Source organism: Mercurialis annua, linkage group LG4, assembly GCF_937616625.2.
Source record: "Mercurialis annua linkage group LG4, ddMerAnnu1.2, whole genome shotgun sequence".
In the NCBI taxonomy this organism is placed as follows: Eukaryota; Viridiplantae; Streptophyta; class Magnoliopsida; order Malpighiales; family Euphorbiaceae; genus Mercurialis; species Mercurialis annua.
This window is the reverse complement of record NC_065573.1, coordinates 40,790,316-40,813,104: the sequence shown is the minus strand read 5'-3', so window position 1 is coordinate 40,813,104 and position 22,789 is coordinate 40,790,316. Positions and strand designations below refer to the sequence as shown.

General features: G+C 31.4%; 3 protein-coding genes across 3 annotated transcripts; 2 read left to right on the top strand and 1 right to left on the bottom strand.

Moving 5' to 3' along the window:
- Positions 1-114: 114 nt before the first annotated feature.
- LOC126676332 (3-oxoacyl-[acyl-carrier-protein] synthase I, chloroplastic-like) lies at positions 115-3,262 on the bottom strand. Its single transcript, XM_050370511.2, has 7 exons — positions 2,877-3,262; positions 1,888-2,246; positions 1,307-1,738; positions 938-1,225; positions 609-710; positions 448-514; positions 115-365 (listed from the first exon to the last, which is right to left on the bottom strand). Exons 1-7 carry the CDS (start codon positions 3,022-3,024, stop codon positions 298-300), a joined length of 1,464 nt encoding a protein of 487 aa, XP_050226468.1. The 5' UTR covers positions 3,025-3,262; the 3' UTR covers positions 115-297.
- A 7,057-nt stretch (positions 3,263-10,319) lies between these two features.
- Positions 10,320-11,635, top strand: LOC126678708 (putative FBD-associated F-box protein At5g56700). The gene has a single exon (XM_050373603.2). It carries the CDS (start codon positions 10,395-10,397, stop codon positions 11,607-11,609), a length of 1,215 nt encoding a protein of 404 aa, XP_050229560.2. The 5' UTR covers positions 10,320-10,394; the 3' UTR covers positions 11,610-11,635.
- A 6,657-nt stretch (positions 11,636-18,292) lies between these two features.
- LOC126676632 (uncharacterized) lies at positions 18,293-19,790 on the top strand. Its single transcript, XM_050370867.2, has 2 exons — positions 18,293-18,545; positions 18,613-19,790. Exon 2 carries the CDS (start codon positions 18,755-18,757, stop codon positions 19,712-19,714), a length of 960 nt encoding a protein of 319 aa, XP_050226824.1. The 5' UTR covers positions 18,293-18,545; positions 18,613-18,754; the 3' UTR covers positions 19,715-19,790.
- The last annotated feature ends 2,999 nt before the right edge of the window (positions 19,791-22,789 follow it).

The following is a 22,789-nucleotide window of genomic DNA, read 5'->3' as shown; positions in this document are numbered from 1 at the left end:
ATCTCCTATATATTAACTGTACAGTTTTAAAGGTAACTGCAATGTTGATGATACTATTCAATAAAGCAAATATTTATTGTGTTTATGTGATATTAAATGGTGTGAGCTCAGGTCTTGAAATATTATGAATCCTGCCTTTTATTAGCTTAATAAACACTAAATCCAATGTGATCATCAAAGGAGGTTACAAGATATTGAAATGAAAATTAGGATTTGAATGTGGTAGCAAAAATAATGAACGTATCCGTTATTGTTCAATCAGCCTTGAGCCAAATATTTGTTGCTTGGCATGAGATTTTAAGGCGTGAATGGAGCAAAAACAACCACTGAATTATGTCCACCGAACCCGAATGAATTTGAGATAGCTGCAATCAAATTTCATTTTGTCAAAACTATAATGCAACATATAAAGACTGCAGTTTCGGACAGGATCATATAAACACTTACCAACATTAACTTGATGCTGCTTCTTTACATTAGGGACAGTGTCAATGGTAACATCAGCCTCCAAATCCTACAAATATTCATAATACAAACTGTTATTGAAATGGAGAATCATCAAAATAGCTCCAAATTCGGAGTTTGATGTAAATATTTATGTTAATTACATATTGATTGATTGTTGGATGGAGCCATCCTGTTGTTATTGCTTTTATGGTTGCTATAGCTTCTAGTCCACCAGCAGCTCCAAGCCCATGTCCAATCATTGACTAACACCAAGAAAACATCATAATATTAGTTCCACGGAAAATTCTCCAGTCTTAAGTTTCAGCGCTGCGTCTTTCATTTTCGAAAACACTTTTAAAACTCTAAAATATGTATTTTAACCTATTTTCATAAACAATGTTTCTTTCGTTTTGGGTGTTTTTCATTTCAGTGTTTCAATTCTTGTGCTAAATATATCGTAAGTATGTGGAATTGGATAAACGAATTTTACCTTGGTTCCGTTCATTTTGATCTCTGATGTGTCCTTAAAGACTTTCTTGATGGCATTAACCTCAGCTAAATCTCCTGCTAATGTTGAGGTTGCATGAGCATTAACATAGTTTACCTCTTCAGGGGAAACTTTGGCATCCTCCAAGCTCTTGGTTATACAAGATGAAACTCCGAGACCATCGGACCGAGGATCAGTCATATGATGAGCATCACAGGTTACAGCACCTCCTAAGTACTCTGCAATTATATTGGCTCCTCGCTTCATCGCGTGATCCAAGCTTTCCATTACCTATTATCAGAATTAATTACTACTTGTACATTTTATAAACTCGTACGATCAAATAAACCGAGGTTATGTTGATTAATTTACCAGAACACCAGCGCCTTCTCCCATTACGAAACCATCGCGATTCTTGTCCCATGGTCTTGAAGCTTTAGTGGGATCTTCGTTCCTCTGCGACAATGCTCTGCAAGCTATAAACCCACCGATGCCAGTTGGAATTACAGCAGCCTCAGTTCCTCCGGCTACCATTATGTCTGCTTCACCTCTTCTGATGTGATTAGCCGCGGCGTAGAAGCAATAGTTTGCGGTTGCACAAGCAGTTGAAATGGAGTAATTAGGACCCATTAGGCCAGTGTCTATAGCTAACAATGCTGAGCCCATGTTGGTGATTGAATAAGGGATGAAAAATGGAGTTATCTTCTTATAACCCTTTTGGACTAGTGCTTCAACTCCATTGCTAAATGCTGTTAATCCTCCCATTCCTGTTCCTATAAGCACTCCGGTTTTTGTACGATCCATCTAGACGAAATATTCATAGTTAATTAACTTATGTACAACAAAAGAACTATCAATTTGTGACGGAATTTTCCTCACAACTTTGTGATAGAACTGTGACCGAAAGTGCTATCATAAGACTTTGCGACATGTGAATCATATAAATGGCTTACTTTTTCAAGAACTTGAGAGCCAAGGTTTGCATCATCAAGGGCTCTCTTTCCAGCAACAAGACAGTACCTCCAGCAATCATCTAACCGCCGATCATTTTTCCCATCGATATATCCCTTGGAAGAAAAATCACGAATCTGACCCGCGAAACGAACGGAAAAAGTAGAAGCATCAAACCTATCTATTAGGCTGATCCCACTCTCTCCATCAAGAAGTCTGTTATAAAATGTATCAATGTCACTGCCAAAAACCGACACTAGTCCCATTCCTGTTATAACAACTCGTTTCTTCGGATCCGTTTCTCTTTTCGGAGCTGAAACATTCGTTGAAGCCATTGCTCTGATTGTTCTAGATTTTGTAGCTGAATATGTTGAATTAAATTAATTAGATTCAAGTTCAGTTTGTCATGCCACTGCAGAGGAAGTAAATGATATGGCACAGCATAGGCTTATGATCTCAATAAAGAATTAGGCTAACTAGCAAAATTTACAATCATATCAAAAAATATTCATCATGGTGTTGAACCTAATAATCACACATTCTAAAAAACCAATAAAACCATAATTAAGGCAATTGCTTGTATTGAGATAATAATAAGGGTATAACTGAGTCAACCTAACTCCCGAGCTACTCGAGATTGACTCGAAAAAATATTTGAATTCGACTCGACTAATATCGAGTCGATCTCGAGTTCGAAGTACTTGAGTTACCTGACGAAATCGAGTTCGAGCATCAAAATACTCTCCATAAGCTCACTAGACTAATCAACTTTAGTTTTTTTTAATTATCAAAAAAATTATACATATCTTTAATTTTATATTAAACATTAAGTATTCATATAGATAATCAAGTCGATTGGAGTCTAGCAGAGTCTTGAATATTCTACTAAATTCGAGCTCGAGCTCCTAAAATAACAAAATTAGACCGAGTTCGAGAGTGGAGTCGAGCTTGGACGTGTTTCAACTCGACACGATTACACCTTGAACTATACCTGAAGTAGAAAGAAAGCCAATTTGGTTTATAGCTGCTGTAGCCACATGCATATTCTCCAATGGTCTGAGCCCATTAAACTGAGTAACAGAAACTCCATTGTTTCTGATCAGAGCATTAGAAGAAGAAATGCCAGCAATGCTTGCCATCTTCTTCAAACTCTTGAATTTTGCTCCAAAAATGCGAAATCTTTAAAGCTTTTCAAACTTTGGGTTATCAGTGGAACCAAAGACACAGTTTTGTTTGGTGGTCTGATTTGAATTCGGAGAATCCGCCCCAAGTTTGTTTGTGAAACAAGAAACTTTGGGCGATGATTGCGAAAAAAAAAGTGTTTGCTGGTTTGGTCTCTTCATTTCGTTGTGGCCGCTTAACTACTTCAAAGTTCTAACAACTAATAACAAGCTGCAAATTTTGGCATGGTATATAAATGCCTAACTATATATTCATGCCTGCATTTAATTTTGTTTCCGCTTTATTCTTTTGAGAAAATTTAATTAGCTAATTTAGCATTGCGTGAGGCGGTAGAAATTATAAAGATCAAAAAGGAAATTCGGCCATTCTATAATGTAAATTTCTATTTTCCTCTATCAATTTTACTGGGAAGCGGAGCGTTTGTATGGAGAAATTCTTAGGTAAACCAAATCGACCACGTAAAATTATGAACCATCCATTTAATACGTGACACGTGACGTGATTATTTATATGAGCCAATTAATAAAAGGCACATTAATTAATGAGTATTTAATGTGTTTTATTTAGAATTTATGTGCCTTTTATTAATTGGCTCATGTAAATAATCACGTCACGTGTCACATATTAAATAGATGGTTCATAATTCTATGTGGTGGACTTGATTCACCTAAGAATTTCTCATTTGTGAGAGTATTTGAACTCATGACTTTAACAGTTTACTATCTAGCGTAGCGCTTATAACATTGACCTATAATATTATAAATTTATTATATAAAATATACTTTAAAAAAAAATTAATAATAAATAAAATATTGAATAACTAAAATTCTATTAAGATAATTTTGGTAAAATATAAATCTAGAACAAATAATATATTACATCAAATTTTTAGATACAATGCATAAAATGAGGTGCTAATTTTATAATTTAATGTTAAATTTTAAAATTTCACTTTAATACAGTATTATAATTATTTCTAAGTTTTAAAATATATGTCCTATTAAAAAGAATATAATTACAAAATTGTAAAAATACAATTTAAAGTTTTTAAATAGAAAGATTAGACTAATAAGATATTTATCATACTAATTACTTGTGACACTGATTCAGATGTTTGCCTCGAATTCGAATTTTTTAAATTTATAAATCGATACCATATACGACTCGATATTTTAACCGGTTTGATCCGAAAAGTTGAACAGAACTTGATTAAATTGAATCGAACTAAAAGATAAAATTAATCTGAAAATTAAGAAATTATACAAAATTAATATTTAAACTGCTCCTATTTTTAAGTTAACCAATCATAGGAATTGGAGATATAAAAACACAAGACCAAAGTTGTTTTGATTGATAATTGAGTTTAGGAGCTATTTATAGAGGTCAGGCACTCATAAAAAAAGCCTAAATTAATGAGATACGATCTTTTATTTAGATAAATATTAAATTAAATGATAATTGATGGATACCGAATCCTATTCTACTTACAATGGAGCCGAGTCGCAGGATATCTACTCTCAGACGACACCACATTCCCGCCCAAAGGGTCGAATCAAGATAAACCAGCGGCGCCAATTGATGGATTATGGCATCTCGACGGCGTTAATCCTGCAAAACAATGTAGATGGCTAATCGGACGGTTTGTCCGATGAGCTCTCCGGTGCTTAAGTCAGTTTAGGCTTAAGGGAGAATATTTATATTTATTGTAAATTGTGTATTTAGGCATACCTCAAACTCTTTTTATAATAGTTGAATGTATACTTTGTATATATTGAATAGGAAAGTGATTCCTATTTAGTAAGGTTTGACCCTGAATAAGAGTGTCTTTTCTTATTCAGACAGGAGTCCGATTTAGGAAGATATTTCTAAATAGTCTCGTCTTTCTAAGTTGGAGACTATCTTTCTAAGTTGAAATTTGTATCCAAATAAAAAAGATACTTCGAATACGCGTAAATTTTGGTGATTTATCCGAATTTCAGGGTCGACGCGCTTTGTCCGAGTTCTCAGGGATTCGGTCTTTATCTTGTTGAATGATATATTCCAGTCGAAGCGGATCCTGTGGATTCGGCCACTGGTTTATCTTGATTCGGCCCTTTTGGTGGGAGTCTGGGGTCGTCTGAAGTAGATCTCCTGCGACTCGGCTCTATTGTAAGTAGAATATGATTCGGCATCTATCAATAATAAATAAAAATAGAAAAATAATTTATGGCTTTAGAATTCAAAAATCGGAATTAGCCCATTGGAACTGTTCTTAGGCCAGTGAAAATAAAAACAGAAATATATTACATTAAAAATTAAATTAAACAAGTAAAATGTTAGATATAATATGTCACTGGTTTTGATGCTAAATTTAAGTATAAAAAAGAGAAGTTGATGCTCTTAGTCACTAATAGTATAATTGCCAACATAATCTTAAATTTTGAATGTCTTTCAATTTTGGCACCAATTTTCACATTTAACAAAAAAAAACACAAAACTTTAATTATGTTCTCAAAAGAGCATGCTAGTCTTTAGAAAATATAAATTGAAAGTGATTAGGTGAAATAGATCTTTTAAATATTGAAATAAAAATAAAAGTAATTATAATAGTAGTTTTATTTAGGTTAATACCATAAAGTACCAAATGTTTATCACTTTTGTCAGTTACCATCAAATCTTTAAAAGTCGCGGGATTAACCCATTTTAACACATTTATTACTTTTTATAGCTATTTTTTGAATCGAACCAAATTTTTCCAATTTATCCGTCAATGCCATATCACTGGCAAGTCAGCGAATTGCTGACATGGCAATACCCCCTTCATCCAACCAAATCTATAATTATCAAACTAAAATCAAATCAAATCTACAAATCAAATTAATTAATTTTACTACTATAAAATCTATATATACTAAAATTATTAATATTCTCTAATTAACTAATTATAAATTTCAATTAATTTAATTAAACTAGATTTTCTCGCGAAATAAAATTCCTTCTGAAATTTTCGATACCGCCATCATTCACTCCCGCCGCCGGCTTTTCGCACTTTAACATCACATTTGGGATTTACCCTTTTTGTTTTTAATGTATTATATATAAGTTGTTCTTATAACAATATAAAAAAAATTATTCCTATATATGAGTTTTTCTAGTTTTAAAAAAATATATTATTAATTATGATATATTAATGAAAATTATCTAGTTTGTATAGTTCACCGGCCCACCGGTCTGTTCAGAACAGACCCACAGGTGATGGGTCTGACATTTTTTGACAAACCCACCACCACGGTGCGTCTGAATTTCCGATAAAAAAAATTTAAAAATTTTTATTTAATTTTTTTCAGAAATTATGTTAAAAAATCATTTAGGCATCGGTAATTTTATATTATAATATAATTTAGGCATCAAAATTGCGTGATGTTAATTTATTAATTATAAATAATTAATTATTTTAAATATATATATATCAGAGTCGGAAAAAATGGCGAGGTCGAAGTAATGTGACATTGATTTTTTTAATATAATAATATTGAGATAATTAAAATATGTTAATTAATAATTAATCTGATTTAGTTGGATTTGATTTTTTTTTTTGGTTTATTATTTGGTTTGATTAAGTTGGGTTAGTAGTTTGGAATATGCCATATAAGCAAATTTTGCTGAGTTGGAGATGACATGGATGACATGTGGGCAATAATTTCGGTTCGATTCAAAATTGGCTACAATTGACACATAACATATAAGATTTGGCTAAATCTGATGGCTTTTAAAGGTTTGGCTAAATCTGACTCGATCTCCAACTCTAAAACAATATTTTAAAACTATACTATTTTATTATTTTAACAACTTAACTTATATTTAAATTTTTTTACGTATTCATCCTAAAAATAAAAATATATATTTTTTATCAATAGTAAAATTATAAAATTTAAATAAATACTTTTATCATATAATAATATATATTTTACTAAATAAAATTGAATAAAATATTAATATTTTTAATAATATATATCTTGAACGCTATTTAAGATCCTAAAATTCGTGCTCATACTGAAAGTGAATAAGCACAATTTTTTTAAAAAAGCCTAACAATCTCGACAACAATTTATAATGACATAATTTTATAAATTAAAGTTAATAGGATAAATTAATAATTGATAAACATGAAAAAATATAAAATAGTCCTTATAAAAATGTAAATGGTGAAACTCTACATGTAGAGTTTACTATTCAAAAACACTAAAAAATGGGTATTTAAAGTTGAGTTGGAGTTGTCCAACTCTAAATGGTGGGCCCCAACTCTTTTTTAGAATTAGGTTGGAGATGCCCTTAGTCTACCACGTCATCTGTGGCCTAACCTATCATATTATGACACATCATTAAAATAGTGGCAATATCGTAATTTTATTTATTACTTGTTTACACTTTTGAATAGTAATATTACGATAGTGCTATTATTTTAATGACGTGTAATAATATGATAGATTTATTCCATAAATAACGTGTTGGACTAAGTATACCTAAGAATTTCCCCATAATAAGCTCTTGTCATAGAATCCGTATTAGAAGTATCCATCATCATTATTTTATCATCCTTCTCTTGTTGTACGCTTTCATGCTTGTCCTTTATTAGTTTCAACTCTATTCCTGTTTTTCTACGCGCTCTGGCATTTGCCTCTTTCAATATTTGTAATTTTTTTTTCAGCTAAAGCTTTTTGTTGTTGAGTCTCAACATTTTACTTGTTAAATTCACACATCAAATCACATAAACGTGAATTACAAATATCAACTACCTTGCTTCTCTTTTTAGATTTCTTTGTAACTTTTCTGTCTATTGGTCTTTCAGATTTTGACTCATTAGCATCATTATTAGAGTCTACAGAAATAGGCGTTTCCATATCTTCAGAAGGAGAAGATGGATTGAAAAGCATCGGTGGGATAGTTTATTGTAGAGTTTTTCTTTTTCTGTATAGTCAGGCCACTTTATACTTTGTTGCAAACTTTTCCAACGATGTCCAAATGCAATTTCTTTTTTCTCGAGTTCCACGTACAACATTTTTGCTTGAAGAACCTAGACATAAATTAATAATAAAAATTAAAATCTAATAAAAATAATAATAAAATCATCAATTTTGGTTACTAAATAGTTGGCTGAATAACAGATTATCAAGTTCAATTCAATATTAACTAATCATCAAGATTCTGACTTGATCAAGCAGAAAGTATCTCATCATTGAGTTTCAAGCCATTGACCGAACCATTTATCCACCAAAAAAACTACTATATTTCATACATGCCTGAGAAACAAAAATTAAGAATTCCAAGCTACCAATGACAACTTCAAGCACTCTAAAACTTCAAATTTTTAAAACGTTTATCACATAATTGTGTCATTTGTCAATATTATATTCAAAGAACAGTATTTGAAAACCTAAAACTATACATAAAAAAATAAGTCTTTAATCCATAAATATGCACATAACCAAAAAAACTAAAGAGCATGATTGAAATAGTACCTCACTGAACTATAGAAATAAAAAAGGCATAGCTGTGCTTATTGCACTTCTATAGGATTTTAAAATAAAAAACAAACATGGAAGACCACAAACTATCTTTTTGACCAATGAAAACGTGGGTTGCGGCCGTCCAAAATTTAATTCAAAATAAGAGCATGTTTGATTAATTAAACGAAAACTCATATCTGAAAATTAAAATTTAATAAAAACAATAACAGTAAAAGCAGTATTAGATATATAAATTTCACTGTATCAGTTTTAGTCATTCTGCTTTATTTTCTATTTTCGGTTTGAATGAGATATCCATGAAATTTATTGCAACTTCTCAAGATGATTCCCCAACGAGATTGAATTTAATTTTTTAAGCGTACACTTTGATCATTGACATTCTTCATATTATTATCCAACACTCTATCTCAAAATTGATTTCATGATTGTAAGTTACCTATAATTAGATCTTAATAGCCATCCAAGAATTACGAATAATTATATATTGATTAACAATAAAAGATTTTTTAACGTTTTTCATTATATTGGATTGTTTCTTCCATTATAAAAAAATTGATCAAGAAAAAGGAACGTAAAAAATATGCATGCAGAATGTTTTAAGAAAGAAAAAAGAAAGAAATTGAAGAGTTTTAATAAAACAGAAAAGCTAAAAATAAGGGTTAATTCCTAAAAAAATCACGAACTTTACACGAAATTTCATTTTAATCATGACTTTTAAAAGTTGTCATTTAAAGGCACGAACTTTCATTTTATTTCAAATCTATCACCAAAGTAAAATTCGGTGTATTTTATCTAACTAAAAATTCCTAATCCTAAATACTCTAACCGAAAGATAATAAGATTTGATGTTGATTAATAACTTGGGTCTTTCATTAATGATTTAGTGAAAAATTTAGTCAATAAAAATACACTGAAATGATGAATTTGAAACAATATGAAAGTTCGTGCCTTTAAATGACAACTTTTAAAAGTCATGATTAAATGAAATTTCGTGTAAAGTTCGTGACTTTTTTATCAATTAACCCTAAAAATAATAAATGTGGTTAAAATTGTGGCAAAATTGTAAAGAAGCAGTCAAATAATGAAAGTTAGCATGTGCTATACTGAATGCTAAATTCAGCATGAAGTATAGTATATGCTAAGTTTAGCATGAGATATATCATTGCATCGGAGTGAAATTTAAGAATAAAATGCTAAATTAGAGAATTGACATTCATTTATAACATTGCATTTAGAGATGCTCTAATGAAAAGAAAAAAAATTATTACTTTTTTTAATAAAACAAAAACAAAATTGTATCTTTTAACTTAAAACGTATATTAAAGTTCTTGACAAATTAACTTTTCAAAAAATAATCTAAAATGAACTAAATGAGGCCGAAGTTTAATATTAATTTTTTTAAAAGAAGGCTATGGTAATCGAAAAGTATGCGGAAGTTTATAATTATTTTTGTTTAATCTATAAATTGGTGATAAAATTGAAAGGCATGTAAAACTTTAGGATTATATTGACAATAACGCCTAGTAGTGATTACCCAAAACAATCTGAGTAGGAGAAGCAAGACTCCAGAAACTAAAAAGAGTCCTAATTCGAGATGGTATAGGTGGATTAATATGTGAGGATACTATCGATAAAAGAGTCCTCAGAAATCAGATCCTATAAATCTAAACCTTTTGTTTTAATTACCTGATGGAGGAAATATGAGACGGTCAATTAGGATTGCAAACAAGAAGAGGAAGGCTTACGGTAATAATCTCGAAATTCCAGCCTTTAATTCTGAAGCAGTGCGGCAGCACAGAGCTAAAGATTACATTAGTGAAATGCCTGACGATATTCTTATGATCATATTGTCTCGGCTGAATCTCAAAGAAGCGGTAGAAACTAGCATTCTATCACGCAGATGGAGATTTGTTTGGACCTACCTGTCGGGCGTGTTTGATTTTGATGCGCAACTTTTGTTTTTCCACCAGCAGCTAATCGGTTCATCGAGAAACATATTTGCCGAGACAGTGGGGAACACACTAAAACAACATCAAGGACCAACTATTGCTGAACTCAGGATTCGCTTCCCCAAGCATTTGGATAATCAAGTTTGCGAGCACCAACTGCACAGTTGGATCGATATGGGCGTGAAAAAGAGAGTTAAGAGCCTCTTGATAGACTTCAGAATGTATCCGCCACAACCAATGCAACCGTTAAGCTCTTTTTCCAGCTTCACGTCGCTCATCTCACTTCGCTTGGTACGTGCAAATATCTCTGCTGAAATGATTCACCACCTTTTATCCAATACTCCTGCTCTCGAGGTGCTCAGTATTGTCGATTCACTAAGCCATTTCCATCATCTGAAACTGTGCGGCCCTTGTCTGAGGCTCAAGCACCTTGAGTTGAGGTATAATGCGATTTGGGTTCTTGAGATATCTGCAGCACCATATCTCGAATCACTCGAGCTTTATCCGATCAACAGAAGTATAAACATTTTCTACAAGGATGTTCCTTCTTTAACCCGAGTCTCTTACGGCCTCATTTTCTGTAAGGAACTCGTAACTAATAGTTTGTGTCCTCAACTAGAGTCACTTACAATGATGGCCTTGTCCTTTAGATCTGATAGGGTTTATGAGCATAGCGCACATTTTCCTGCAATTATAAGAAACCTAAAGGAAATCCATGTGGCATTGAATGGAAATTTCCGTGAAGATTTCCATAGTTTCTTTCGCTTGATAGATGCTTCTCCTGTCTTGACCAAGGCATCCTTTAGAATGTTCTGGTCCGATCCATACGAAAACCTTGAGTTTAGCAGGCACCATGATTTTATCAGCCGGCCAAAGCATCAGTCTCTTAAGGTGGTTGAGATTTTCGGATTTAATGGTAGCGATAACGATCATGAACTTGTCACTTACTTAGTTCATTATGCTGCAAATCTTCACAAGATAAGTGTCAAGGGTTCTAGATACAGATACGAGGGCATTGAGGGTTGTCGTTTTTCAAAGCTAAAATCCATGCTGCCTCCATCGGTGAAGTTGGAGATACTTGAATGATATAGTACAATTATGTTTGGTTCATGAAATAGTGCGAAATGAAATAGCTACTAGAATTAATATTATATACTCTGATTCATGGAGTAATAATTATATGGAATTGTTATTCCATGATTTTGTGGAATAAACACTTTTCTGAAAAGTAAAGAATAGTTATTTCGTTTTTTTTATAGTTTGTTATGAAATAGCTATTCCAAACATAGCCTACCTTCTATAATCAGCTCAGCGCTATTATTGTACTAGTGTTCTTCTCTTAATCTTAAACTTCGTTAATAAACGCTTTGCCTCTTAGTAATGTAATTAAAAGTGTATACTGAATATTCTAAAAGTTTTCATTTAAAAAGGTGCAAAGGTCTAATTAAAATTGAAAACCAATCCCAGAAGCAAAGTAACAAACAAATGGAATAAAAAAAACAAGGAATTATTAAGGTATTGGCAAACACAGCAACAAGGAATTATTGAAAGATGTGCACAATCTCACAAGTAATCACTGTAAGTAAATTGATCGAACGGGTTGTGTTCAATATGAGTTTGATGATAAATAGTAGTAGAAAATATGTTTGAATGAAGATCACATAATGGTGAAACTGATTACATTGGTGATGGATATTATGCTCTCAGACGTTGATGAAGATGCTGTGATGCCCGGCTATTTCATCCAAGGCAACATCTGCTGAATTGGCTAATGTCAAAGGCCAGGTTAGTTTATTTTCCATTTTTGTGGGTTCAACTATAGCTGCTTTTAAAAAGCTCAATGACGTTGCAAATTTAACACGAACTTTTAATTTTGACAAATTAATACACTAAATAATTTTTTTTTACAATTTTGACACTGATCATTTTTTCTTCAAATAAATAGAAAAAAATGCTGATGTGTACATATTGTTCCGGCGTCACATCAACATTTTTCTAACAGAAAATTGTTCGGTGCTAAAATTGCAAAAAATCGAAAGTTGATGTATTAATTTATTAAAATTAAAAATTTATGTTAAATTTGCAAAACACGCTAAGATTCGTGATTTTTTTTGCGTCATTAAGCCTTTTTAAAACTAGTTTAAATAATATTTATCCCATACGACACTAATGAATAATATTTTTTCAAAAAAAGTTATTAATATATTATTTCTGGTCATTATATTTGTTAATTTTTTACAATTTAAAAGCAGCTAGATCGTGGATTTAAGTTCACTGACAAATGCTCCTTCTCCAATTTTCAAAAAAATAATATACATTTTATTTTTAAATGAAAATATCTTAATAATAAACTAACAGAAATAGTCCAGTTTTTTTTTTTTTGATTTTATATATGTTTTTCAATAAATTTATTACTTAAATAAATATTAATATGATTCCACGTAAATACGCGAGAGTTATAACTAAGGATTATTTTTCAAATACCTGTTTTTGACAAAGTATTTATACCATTTTAACCCATCTTTTCCTCTTATACAAGACTACCTAATAAGCTAACTTATTTATCAAAAATACTCACTATATAAAGAAATCGTTTCTCTCTTTTTCTCTCTTTTTATCTTCTTCTTTTTCATTTGATTTTCAGTTTATCTCCTCCAATTACTTTTCTGTTCGTCTTTTCCGTTCGTCTTTCCGGTTGCGCTTCCGTTCGTCTACACTACTAAAAAACATCAGTTTCACGACGGACATTTGCGACGGACATAGTTTTCGTCGCAAATATCATGTGTTAGCGACGGATGTAGCGACGGATGCTACATCCGTTGCTAACAACGGGGAAAATCTGGCGGGAGTGAGCCCGCCAATTTAGCGACGGAACCCGTCTCTAAATTGGCGGGCTTTTGGAGGGAAAGCCAGGCGCCATTTGGTTTTCCCAAATATAGCGACGGAAATTTATTCCTGTCACTAAATTGTATTGAAACCAAAACGCTGTGTTTAGGCAACGTAATTAGTGACGGATAATTAAAAGAACACACAAGCTTTATTAAATAGGTTAGAAAAGTGGATTAGAATGGAGACACAAACCACCAAAAACAGAGCTTAAAATGGGGGTTGTGATGGACCCAAACTTTAGAAGCATCACATCGCACCTGATAGCAAGGCATCTGAAAACAAGATGAGAAGAGCAAAAGCAGTGGTAGAAATTAGATAATAATGAGAGAAGGAAAATTAAAATTGAAATGAGAGCAGTAGACATAAACTTACAAATGCATTTGAAACCTTCACACAAACAAAACCCTGGACTAGATAGCAACAGAAGAATAAAGCTATTGGAATATATCTCCTTCTCCTATTATGATTAAAGGTTCATATCCTTAGAAGTTCTTATTCGATTAGAACTATTCTAGTTATATACATATATATATATATATATATATATATATATATATATATATATATATATATATATATATGCTTGTAATCAATCTATCATCATTCGATTCAATAATATATTTTCTCTTCTCTAATTATTTCACATGGTATCAGAGCAAAATTGATCCTTGATCTCCGCACATATCTTATTATTTTAGGGAGGCGATTTTGGTTATTTTTAACCAAAATCACCTCACACCTCTTTTTAATTTTCGTTTTCTTATTATATATTACTGTTTTGTATTCTTCTTCTTTTAATTTTTCTACTCTATGTGGACAAGAAAGATGTCGCCGCCGCCATACTCGCTGCCGCCACACTTCAAGTCTCCAATGATATTTTTTTTATATGTTACTAGTTTATTATTGTTTTCTATTTTTTTCTTTTTTTCTACTTTATATGGAAAAGAAAGATGTAGCCGCCGCCGCCATACTCGCCGCCGCCGCTGCACTTCAAGTCTCCATGTTATCTTCACCCTTCGAATCACTCGGGTCTTAAAATTAGCCCGGTGGCTCAGAAAGGCAAAAACTACGAAGAATGTTCTTCGTCCAATTATTGATTGGGACCGACGCAAGTCCTTAAATTGCAAATATTGAAGGAGACCATCAAGTCTTAAAACTGAAAATTATTAATTGGGACTGACGCAAGTCCTTAAACTGCAAATATTAAAGAAGACCATCAAGTCTTAAAACTGAAAATTATCGATTGGCCTAAACACAAGTTTAGTCTTATTGATGGTCGAATTGTTACTATGTTATTGTCCAAGTTGGGCATGATCGATCCTCATGCTCCAACTTGAGGGGGAGTATTGGAATATATCTCCTTCTCCTATTATGATTAAAGGTTCATATCCTTAGAAGTTCTTATTCGATTAGAACTATTCTAGTTATATATATATGCTTGTAATCAATCTATCATCATTCGATTCAATAATATATTTTCTCTTCTCTAATTATTTCACAAAAGCCAAGACATAGAAGCACATACACATACGCACATAGACACAAAGAAAAACATCAAAGAACAGCCACACAGACAAAGCACAGAGATAAACACAGAGACAAAATAGAAACTGAAACAAACCTTTCATTTTTATATCGCTGAAATAAATCCATATTGAAGTTGGATTTGTGCAACTGTAACGTTTACTTTCAGTTTCACGTCACTTTCAACTCATATTTCATTAATTAATCCGTTGGATTTCTTTTACGTTTTTTTTTTAATATCCCACTTTCAGTTATAACTCATAGCATTTCATAAATGTATGTGGCGCTTCATTATTGTGTCACGTGTTTAGAATATCTCCAAAATCTTTGACAACAAAAAAATCTCCAAAATAGGAAAATGTTAGAATATCTCCAAAATAGGAAGCAAATGATAATGAACAAAGGATCACTTTAGCCCCTCAATTTAGCACAAAGTATCAAAAACGTCCAAATTAGCAAAACAGTATCACTTTTACCCTGAACTTATCAAATTTGGTACAAAAACCCCCCTCCCCACTCTCACCTAAGAGAGTGAGACACACTCTCCGGTTTTAAGAGTGGTTTCATTTTAGGAAGGTGGTTTTTGATAGAAAAATGTTTAAAATAATCCTAATTTTTCTAAAACATTTTAAATTAATACCTAATAATAATAAAAGAATAATTTAATCCCTCTAATTAAAAATTTAAAATAGCAAATTAACCCCTGAATTTTGCATGTATAACAAATTAACACTTATTTTTACATATATAACAAATTAATCCTAATTTTTTAACTTTTTCAAAAAAAATTAAATTTTTTTAATTTTTTTTACCCGCAGAGAACAAATCGCACGATCTGTTCTTATTCTGAGAACAGATCGCGTTTTGCAATCTGTTCTCAGAACAAGAACAGATCGCAAAACGCGATCTGTTATCATCTTCTCCGGCGAGGATTCTCGCTGGAAATCAATTTTTTTTTTATTTTTGATGTAAAAAGTTAAAAAAGGCCCCTAAGATTAATTAAGATTTAATTATGATTAATTAATGGTAAAATATGATTAATTAAAGTAAATTATGAATAATTAGAAACCCACTCTCCAATTAAGGTGCCATGTTAGCATAGGGGTGTATTTGTACCGGTTTTGACAAGTTTAGGATAAAAGATCAGGTTTCGCCAATTTGGACATTTTTGATACTTTGTGCCAAGTTGAGGGGCTAAAGTGATCCTTTGTTCAAATAATAATGTTAAATTCTGAAAGCCGATGTAATATTAAAAATGTATAAGATATTTTTAATAAATTAAATAGATTGCTTATTTAACTAGTTTTATCCGCTAAAATAGCTCATATTATTAGACAAAAATATATTGAATTCTTGTAATATTTTGTCCTTTCCCTGTATTATTCATAGTAAAATACACATTCTTCAAAATTTACTTAATCAACATTAGAGAGAAAAAAAACATATCAAGATATTCAAATATTGGTTTGAAACATAATTATTTAGATATATGTATTATGTTTATTTGCTTGCCAAACAGATTTTTCACTGGCGAATTCCAAACTTTATAATTGTGTAAAAAAAACATGTGAAGGGAATGTATTATTTATATATGTATACAAAAGGTTTAAAATTTTGGACTATATTTGTGTTTGTCACTGCCTATAAACTATAAGATTTTTTTAGCATAGCATCATAAATTTTCTTTATAAATGTTTATTTTTAATATACTTTGAATATATTATAATGGAATGAGAATAATTCATCTGGTTATAATTGATAAATAAAATAACATTTATTTTATAAAAATAAAGCTAAATAATTATAAAAATTAGCTACATCATAATTAAATAAATAAATTTGATAACTAAAAGTGTTACTCTTTCCATCTCAAATTGATATACAATTTTATGACAGATACAATAATTTGGAACTTAAATGTCTTTAAGTAAAATGATTTTATAGAACTCTTATGTGATTGTCCTTATTTATTGTAGTATTTATCTATATATTTTTATAAATTTTTGTTGACTTCTCAAATCATTATACTAATAAAGATATGTTTGACAATCATTTAATAAACTAATTACTGAGTGTTTATAATTTGAGATAAAAAAATTAAAATAGTGCCTATTAATTTGGGACAGAGAGAGCATATCACAGCTCAGTTAAAAGATTCATTTCCAAATAACACTTTATTCAGTTCATAATTAAAAGAACACACAAGCTATTTTAATGTTTAAAAAAGCTTGTGCGATGTGATGCTTATAAACTGTATTTGCGATCAATAAAATTGCGACGGACCGCGTCCGTCGCAAAAGGTCTTTTGCGACGGATTGTAAGGCTTTAGCGACGGATTGTAAGGCTTTAGCGACGGATTTTTCTGTCGCTAAAACCCTGTTTTCTTGTAGTGCTACTTCCGATGGATTTTCCGTCGTTTCCGGTCCTTTTTCCGTTCGTCTTTTCCGTTCGCGCTAGTTCGTTCGCGCTATGGATTTCTCGACTCGTTTTTAGATTTGTGTAATACTTTAAATTTTTTATAATGATTTAAATATTTTGTAAATAAATTATTATAAATCTATAATTTCTTGTTTATAAAATTGTTCTATTATTTATATAATTATTTATTTTGTCTTCTCTTATTCATATATTTGTTTATTGCAACTGATTTTGTAAAAAAAAATATTGATTTATGGTGCATTTGTAATAATTTTACGATTCCTTTACGTTTTAGTGTATTTTTGGTGTATTAATAGTGTATATCTGCCGTTTTTAGTGTGCATTTACAGTGTTATAGTGTATTTGCAGTGTTTATGGTGTATTTGCAGTGTTTATGATATATTTGCAGTGTTTCATGGTGTAAACCACAAAAAACACTACAAAATGCCATAAATACACTACTTATTCACTACTTATACACCACTTAACACTACTTATACACTATATATACACTAATTTTACACTATATAAACACCATAAAAACACTATATATACACTACTGTTACACTATAAAAAATAAAATAAAAAATTTCAGAAAAAAAATCTATAAAAAATAAAAATTAACACTATATACACTAATCTTACGCTATATAAAAAACTGCCGGTCGGTTCGGTCGACCGAACCGAAAAAACCGAAAATCGAAATTGAAAACTGAAAAAGGTATTTGTGAAATTAAAAAAAAAGTATTTTTCGTAAATAAAAAAAGTCAGAAAATAAAAGTCAAAACTTGCAATGTAAAGTTGTAAATAAAATGCCAAAACATGTATTTTAGGTAATTACCATTTATAACTAGTGACTATTTTAATAATCGGTACCAAGTCGGGGCGTTAATTGATCCCTTTCTTCAATTATATAAATATTTGAGTGTGCTGATTCAAGTCGCACTAACCCTAGCTTTTTTTTAGCCAAAGCACTGACCCTAGCTTTTTTTTTAGCCAAAGCACTAACCCTAGTTACAGAGAAAAAGAATAATTCAGCCTGAATTCATCCTCCGAGACCAGATATGATTGCAAACAAGAAGTTCAAGGATTACAGTAATGATCCGGAAAAGTTAGCGTTTAATTCTGAAGCACTTTTCGACCGGAAGTTAGACGACACCAATCGGAAAAAGGGCGTGCGGCAGCAGGGAGGTAAGGATTACTTTAGTAAATTACCTGATGAAATCCTTATGATCATATTGTCTCGCCTGAATCTCAGACAAGCAGTGAAAACCAGCATTCTGTCGCGACGATGGAGATTCCTTTGGACTTATCTGTCGGGCGTGTTTGATTTTGATGCGCAAGTTTTGTTTTCCAACAAGCAGCTAATCGGTCCATCGAGCCCTGAATTTGCCCAGATAATGATGAATATTCTGAAACAACATCAAGGACCAACTATTGCCGAACTCAGGATTCGTTTGCCCGATCATTGGGTTCATCGTTTTTTCGAACGCCAACTGCATAGTTTGATCACTATGGGCATGCAAAAGAGAGTTAAGAGCCTCTTGATAGACTTCAGAAAGTTTTTTATTCTGCAAGAACCAATGCAGCGGTTAGGCTCTGTTTGCAGCTTCACATTGCTCGTCTCTCTTCACTTGATAAATGCAAAGATCTCCACGGAATTTATTCACCATCTCTTATCGAATTCCCCTGCTCTCGAGCTGCTCAGTATTGTCGACTCATCAGGCGATCTCGGTCACTTGAAATTTTGCGGTCCTTGTCTGAAGCTGAAGCACCTTGAATTGAGGCGTAATGAGATTCGGATTCTTGAAATATCTGCAGCACCTCATATCGAATCACTTGAGCTTTTTCCAATCAATAAAGATATAAAAATTATCTTCAAGGATATTCCTTCTCTGACCCGACTTTCCTGTAGCTTCATTGTGATTAAGGAACTCTTAATGTTGAGAACCTTAAAGGAAATCAATCTGAGCTTAGATGGAGATTGCCTTGAAGAGTTACATTCTTGCTTTAACTTGATAGATGCCTTTCCTGTCTTGACCAAAGCATCCTTTAATATGGACGACTATTTCGCATATTGGGATTATGATTATGAGTTTAGCAACCTTTCTTATTATACCGGACGTCCGAAGCATCAATGTCTTAAGGTAGTTGAGATTTTCGGATTTAGGGGTCACGAATATGAACAAGAACTCGGTACTTACTTAGCTCACTATGCTTCAAATCTTCGCAAGATAAGGGTCAGGCCTTGCGCCTACAACGACGACGAATTTATGACTTGTCGGCTTCAGAAGCTAAAGTCCATGCTGCCTCCCTCGGTCGAGTTGGAGATACTTTCAGTCAATTCACTGCTCTTCTAGTACCTTTTGTAATGTCTCATTAATAGTCAACTGAACTCAGCTGCTATCAATGTTCTAGTGTTCTCTTTTCTTTTTATGTCTCTTAAGTTTACATTCAATATTCCACATTGAATCATTCACCAACAAATTTGCTAACTGAATCACCAAAACAATAGCTAATTAGGCTCCATTTTCAGAGCAAATTGACTTGGAGCTTAAACAAGCAGACACCAATTGGATCCCAATATCTTTGACACAAACACAATTTGTGCATAAACTAGTTTAAGGACAGAAACAGGTCATAGAGTTAGTAGAAGAAAATAGCGTCGTATTTACAAATACACTTGCTGAGACAGAGACAAACCATTGTATGAAATAACAAAAAACCTTGGGCTCAAACATATATTACTTACGCCCATGTTTGGTTTATGGAATGCAGTAGCATGATATTCAACGAGGAATGAAATAACTATTCTTTACTTTTTGAGAGGAGTAGTTATTTCACAAAATCATGGAATAGCAATTCCATGGAGTTACTATTCCATGAAACAAAGTGACGAATAACTATTCAATACGGAATAGTTATTCTATTCCGGACCTATTCCATGAACCAAACATGGCCTTAAAGTTAATATGATGATAATATCCTAACTAAAGCCGTTTGAGCTCCATTTAACTACGGGAGAGTTTTCTAAGATTACATAACACCCTAAATTTTTTGTAAATTAGTTTAAAAGATTTAGGAAGTAATGTGTGAGGCAATGGAAAGTTTAAGGATTAAATTGAATGTTTAATACGTTCACGAGCTCGATCTCGTTCATTTATCAGTTAAACGAACGAACCGAATATGAATACCTCATTCAAAATTTGAACTAACATGAACCGAACATGAACACCTCATTCGGTGAAGTTGGAGATACTTGAATGATTTTAAGCATAAGACTTCTTCAAATCAATTCATTTCTTTCACAGTACCTACTATAATGAAAAATTAATTAATAATCAGCTCAGCAGCTATTATTGTCTAGTGTTCTTCTCTTAACTTAAACTTCGTTAATAAATGCTTTGCCTCTTAGTACACCACTTTTTATTGAATGATTAAAAGAAATATATCGCATGTATGCAGCTACAATGAGCGTAACTCAGTGGACTACCTGTGGCAGTACATTAACAAATCGATTTAAGTAGCAATTTACCCCTTCAACTTGTAAGCAATGGGCAATTAACACATAAATTAACTTTATTGGCAAATTAGTACACAAACTTGATAATTATGTACAATTAGCCCATTTTAACAAATTAACTTACAAATTAAGGGGGAAAATTGTCAAATTAAAAGACAATTAACTTATAAATTGAGGGGACAAATTGTCAAAATGGGCAAATTGTCCATAATCACCAAGTTCGTGTACTAATTTGCCCACAAAATTAATATATGTGTTAATTGTTCATTCTTTACAAATTCAGGGGGCATATTGCTACTTAAGTCTTAACAAATCTATTAGACAAAGAATAAAATCAAGTTTACAAAATAATTTAATTAAGGCAAAAAGGCTCAAAAACTACCCACCTTTCATTTGTTTTTCAATAGCACCCTGATCTTGTAATTTTTTCAATAGCACCCTATTTCGTATTTTTCGGTTTCAATAGCACCCTAAAGCATCAAATTGAACTATTTTCATTTGGTTAATATTCAAAAAAAATCCTTCATATATATCATAAGTTCTAAATATTCTACAACGTTTTAAATTATACATAAATGCTATCTTCTTCACAAAATAAAAAAAAATATGAATAAATGTTTAATTTCAAAATATAAAAAAAACTGAACCCGCTCCGGAGGACTCGTCTTCCGAGGAAGACCAGCGAGCTGCTGGTCTTCCCACATTGAAGACCAACAGATCTGGTCTTCCATGTGGAAAGACCAGATCTGCTGGTATTCCATGGAGGAAGACGAGCGGAGCGGGTTCGTTTTTTTTAATTTAAAATTAAATTATTTAATATATATTTTTTTGAATTTATTTGAAAGGTTTTTAAGTGAAGGGACTTATTTGAATTTGTTCAAGTAGAAAAAAGTATAAAATGACCCTTAAATTTAATTATTTTAAAAAGCTTAATCCTTATAATAATAAAATCATCTTTTTTTTTTAAATTTAGGGTGCTATTGAAATCGAAAAATACGAAATAGGGTGCTATTGAAAAAATTATAAGGTGAGGGTGTTATTGAAAAAAAATTGAAAGGTCGGTAGTTTTTCAGACCTTTTGCCTTTAATTAAAAGTGTATAATGAAGATTCTAAGGGACTGTTTGATTCGCCATAAAAAGGGGGGAATGGAAATGGGGATGGGAATGATTCCCATTATTTATGTTTGTTTTGTCAAATTATACTAGGAAATGGGAATGTGATTACCCCCTCAATGGAAATCACTCATCCCCCCTTTACCCCATGAGAATGAACTTTTGGAAATGGGAATCAAAATTTTACAAAATATTTTAATAATAAATGATAAATATATAATTATTTAAAAAAAACTTTTTAAATATTTATTTTAAAAAATATACTTAAAATAATAAAAAAAAATCTTTTTTAATATTTTTTGGGAAAAGGGTCATTTATGCCCCTAAAGTTTGCCTCAAGAATCAAGCAAGCCCTCAACGTTTAAAAAGGTTCAAATATGCCCCTAATGTCTTAAAAAGTGAACAACCAAGCCCGCATTTTGACTTATAAATAAAACGTTGGGGATCTGATTGTCAAAATTGGAGTGCCTGATTGTTCATTTTTTAAAACGTTGGGGGCATATTTGAACCTTTCCGGACGTTGAGGACTTTCTTGACCCTAGAAGCAAACTTTAAGAGCATAAATGACCCTTTTCTCTTATTTTTTTATTTTTTTTAAATAATTTTTATTTTAAAAAAAAAATTAATTTTTTTAATATTTTCGAAAATAATTTTTTTAATTTTTTCGAAAATATTTTTTTTAGTTTTTTTTAAAATATTTTTTTAATTTTTTCAAAATAGTTTTTTTATTTTTTTTAAATAATTTAATTTTTTTATATGAAAAAATATTTAAAAAAAAATAAAAAAAGTATTTTTAATA

Bases quoted from the DNA above. Each gene is read 5' to 3' on its own strand.
- LOC126676332 (XM_050370511.2), bottom strand. From the start codon at position 3,024: ATGGCAAGCATTGCTGGCATTTCTTCTTCTAATGCTCTGATCAGAAAC. The intron at 2,247-2,876 runs GTATAGTTCAAG...CAACATATTCAG, and splicing joins TGGCTTTCTTTCTACTTCAG to CTACAAAATCTAGAACAATC. The intron at 711-937 runs GTAAAATTCGTT...TCTTGGTGTTAG, and splicing joins TCAAAATGAACGGAACCAAG to TCAATGATTGGACATGGGCT.
- LOC126676632 (XM_050370867.2), top strand. From the start codon at position 18,755: ATGATGAATATTCTGAAACAACATCAAGGACCAACTATTGCCGAACTC.
- LOC126678708 (XM_050373603.2), top strand. From the start codon at position 10,395: ATGCCTGACGATATTCTTATGATCATATTGTCTCGGCTGAATCTCAAA.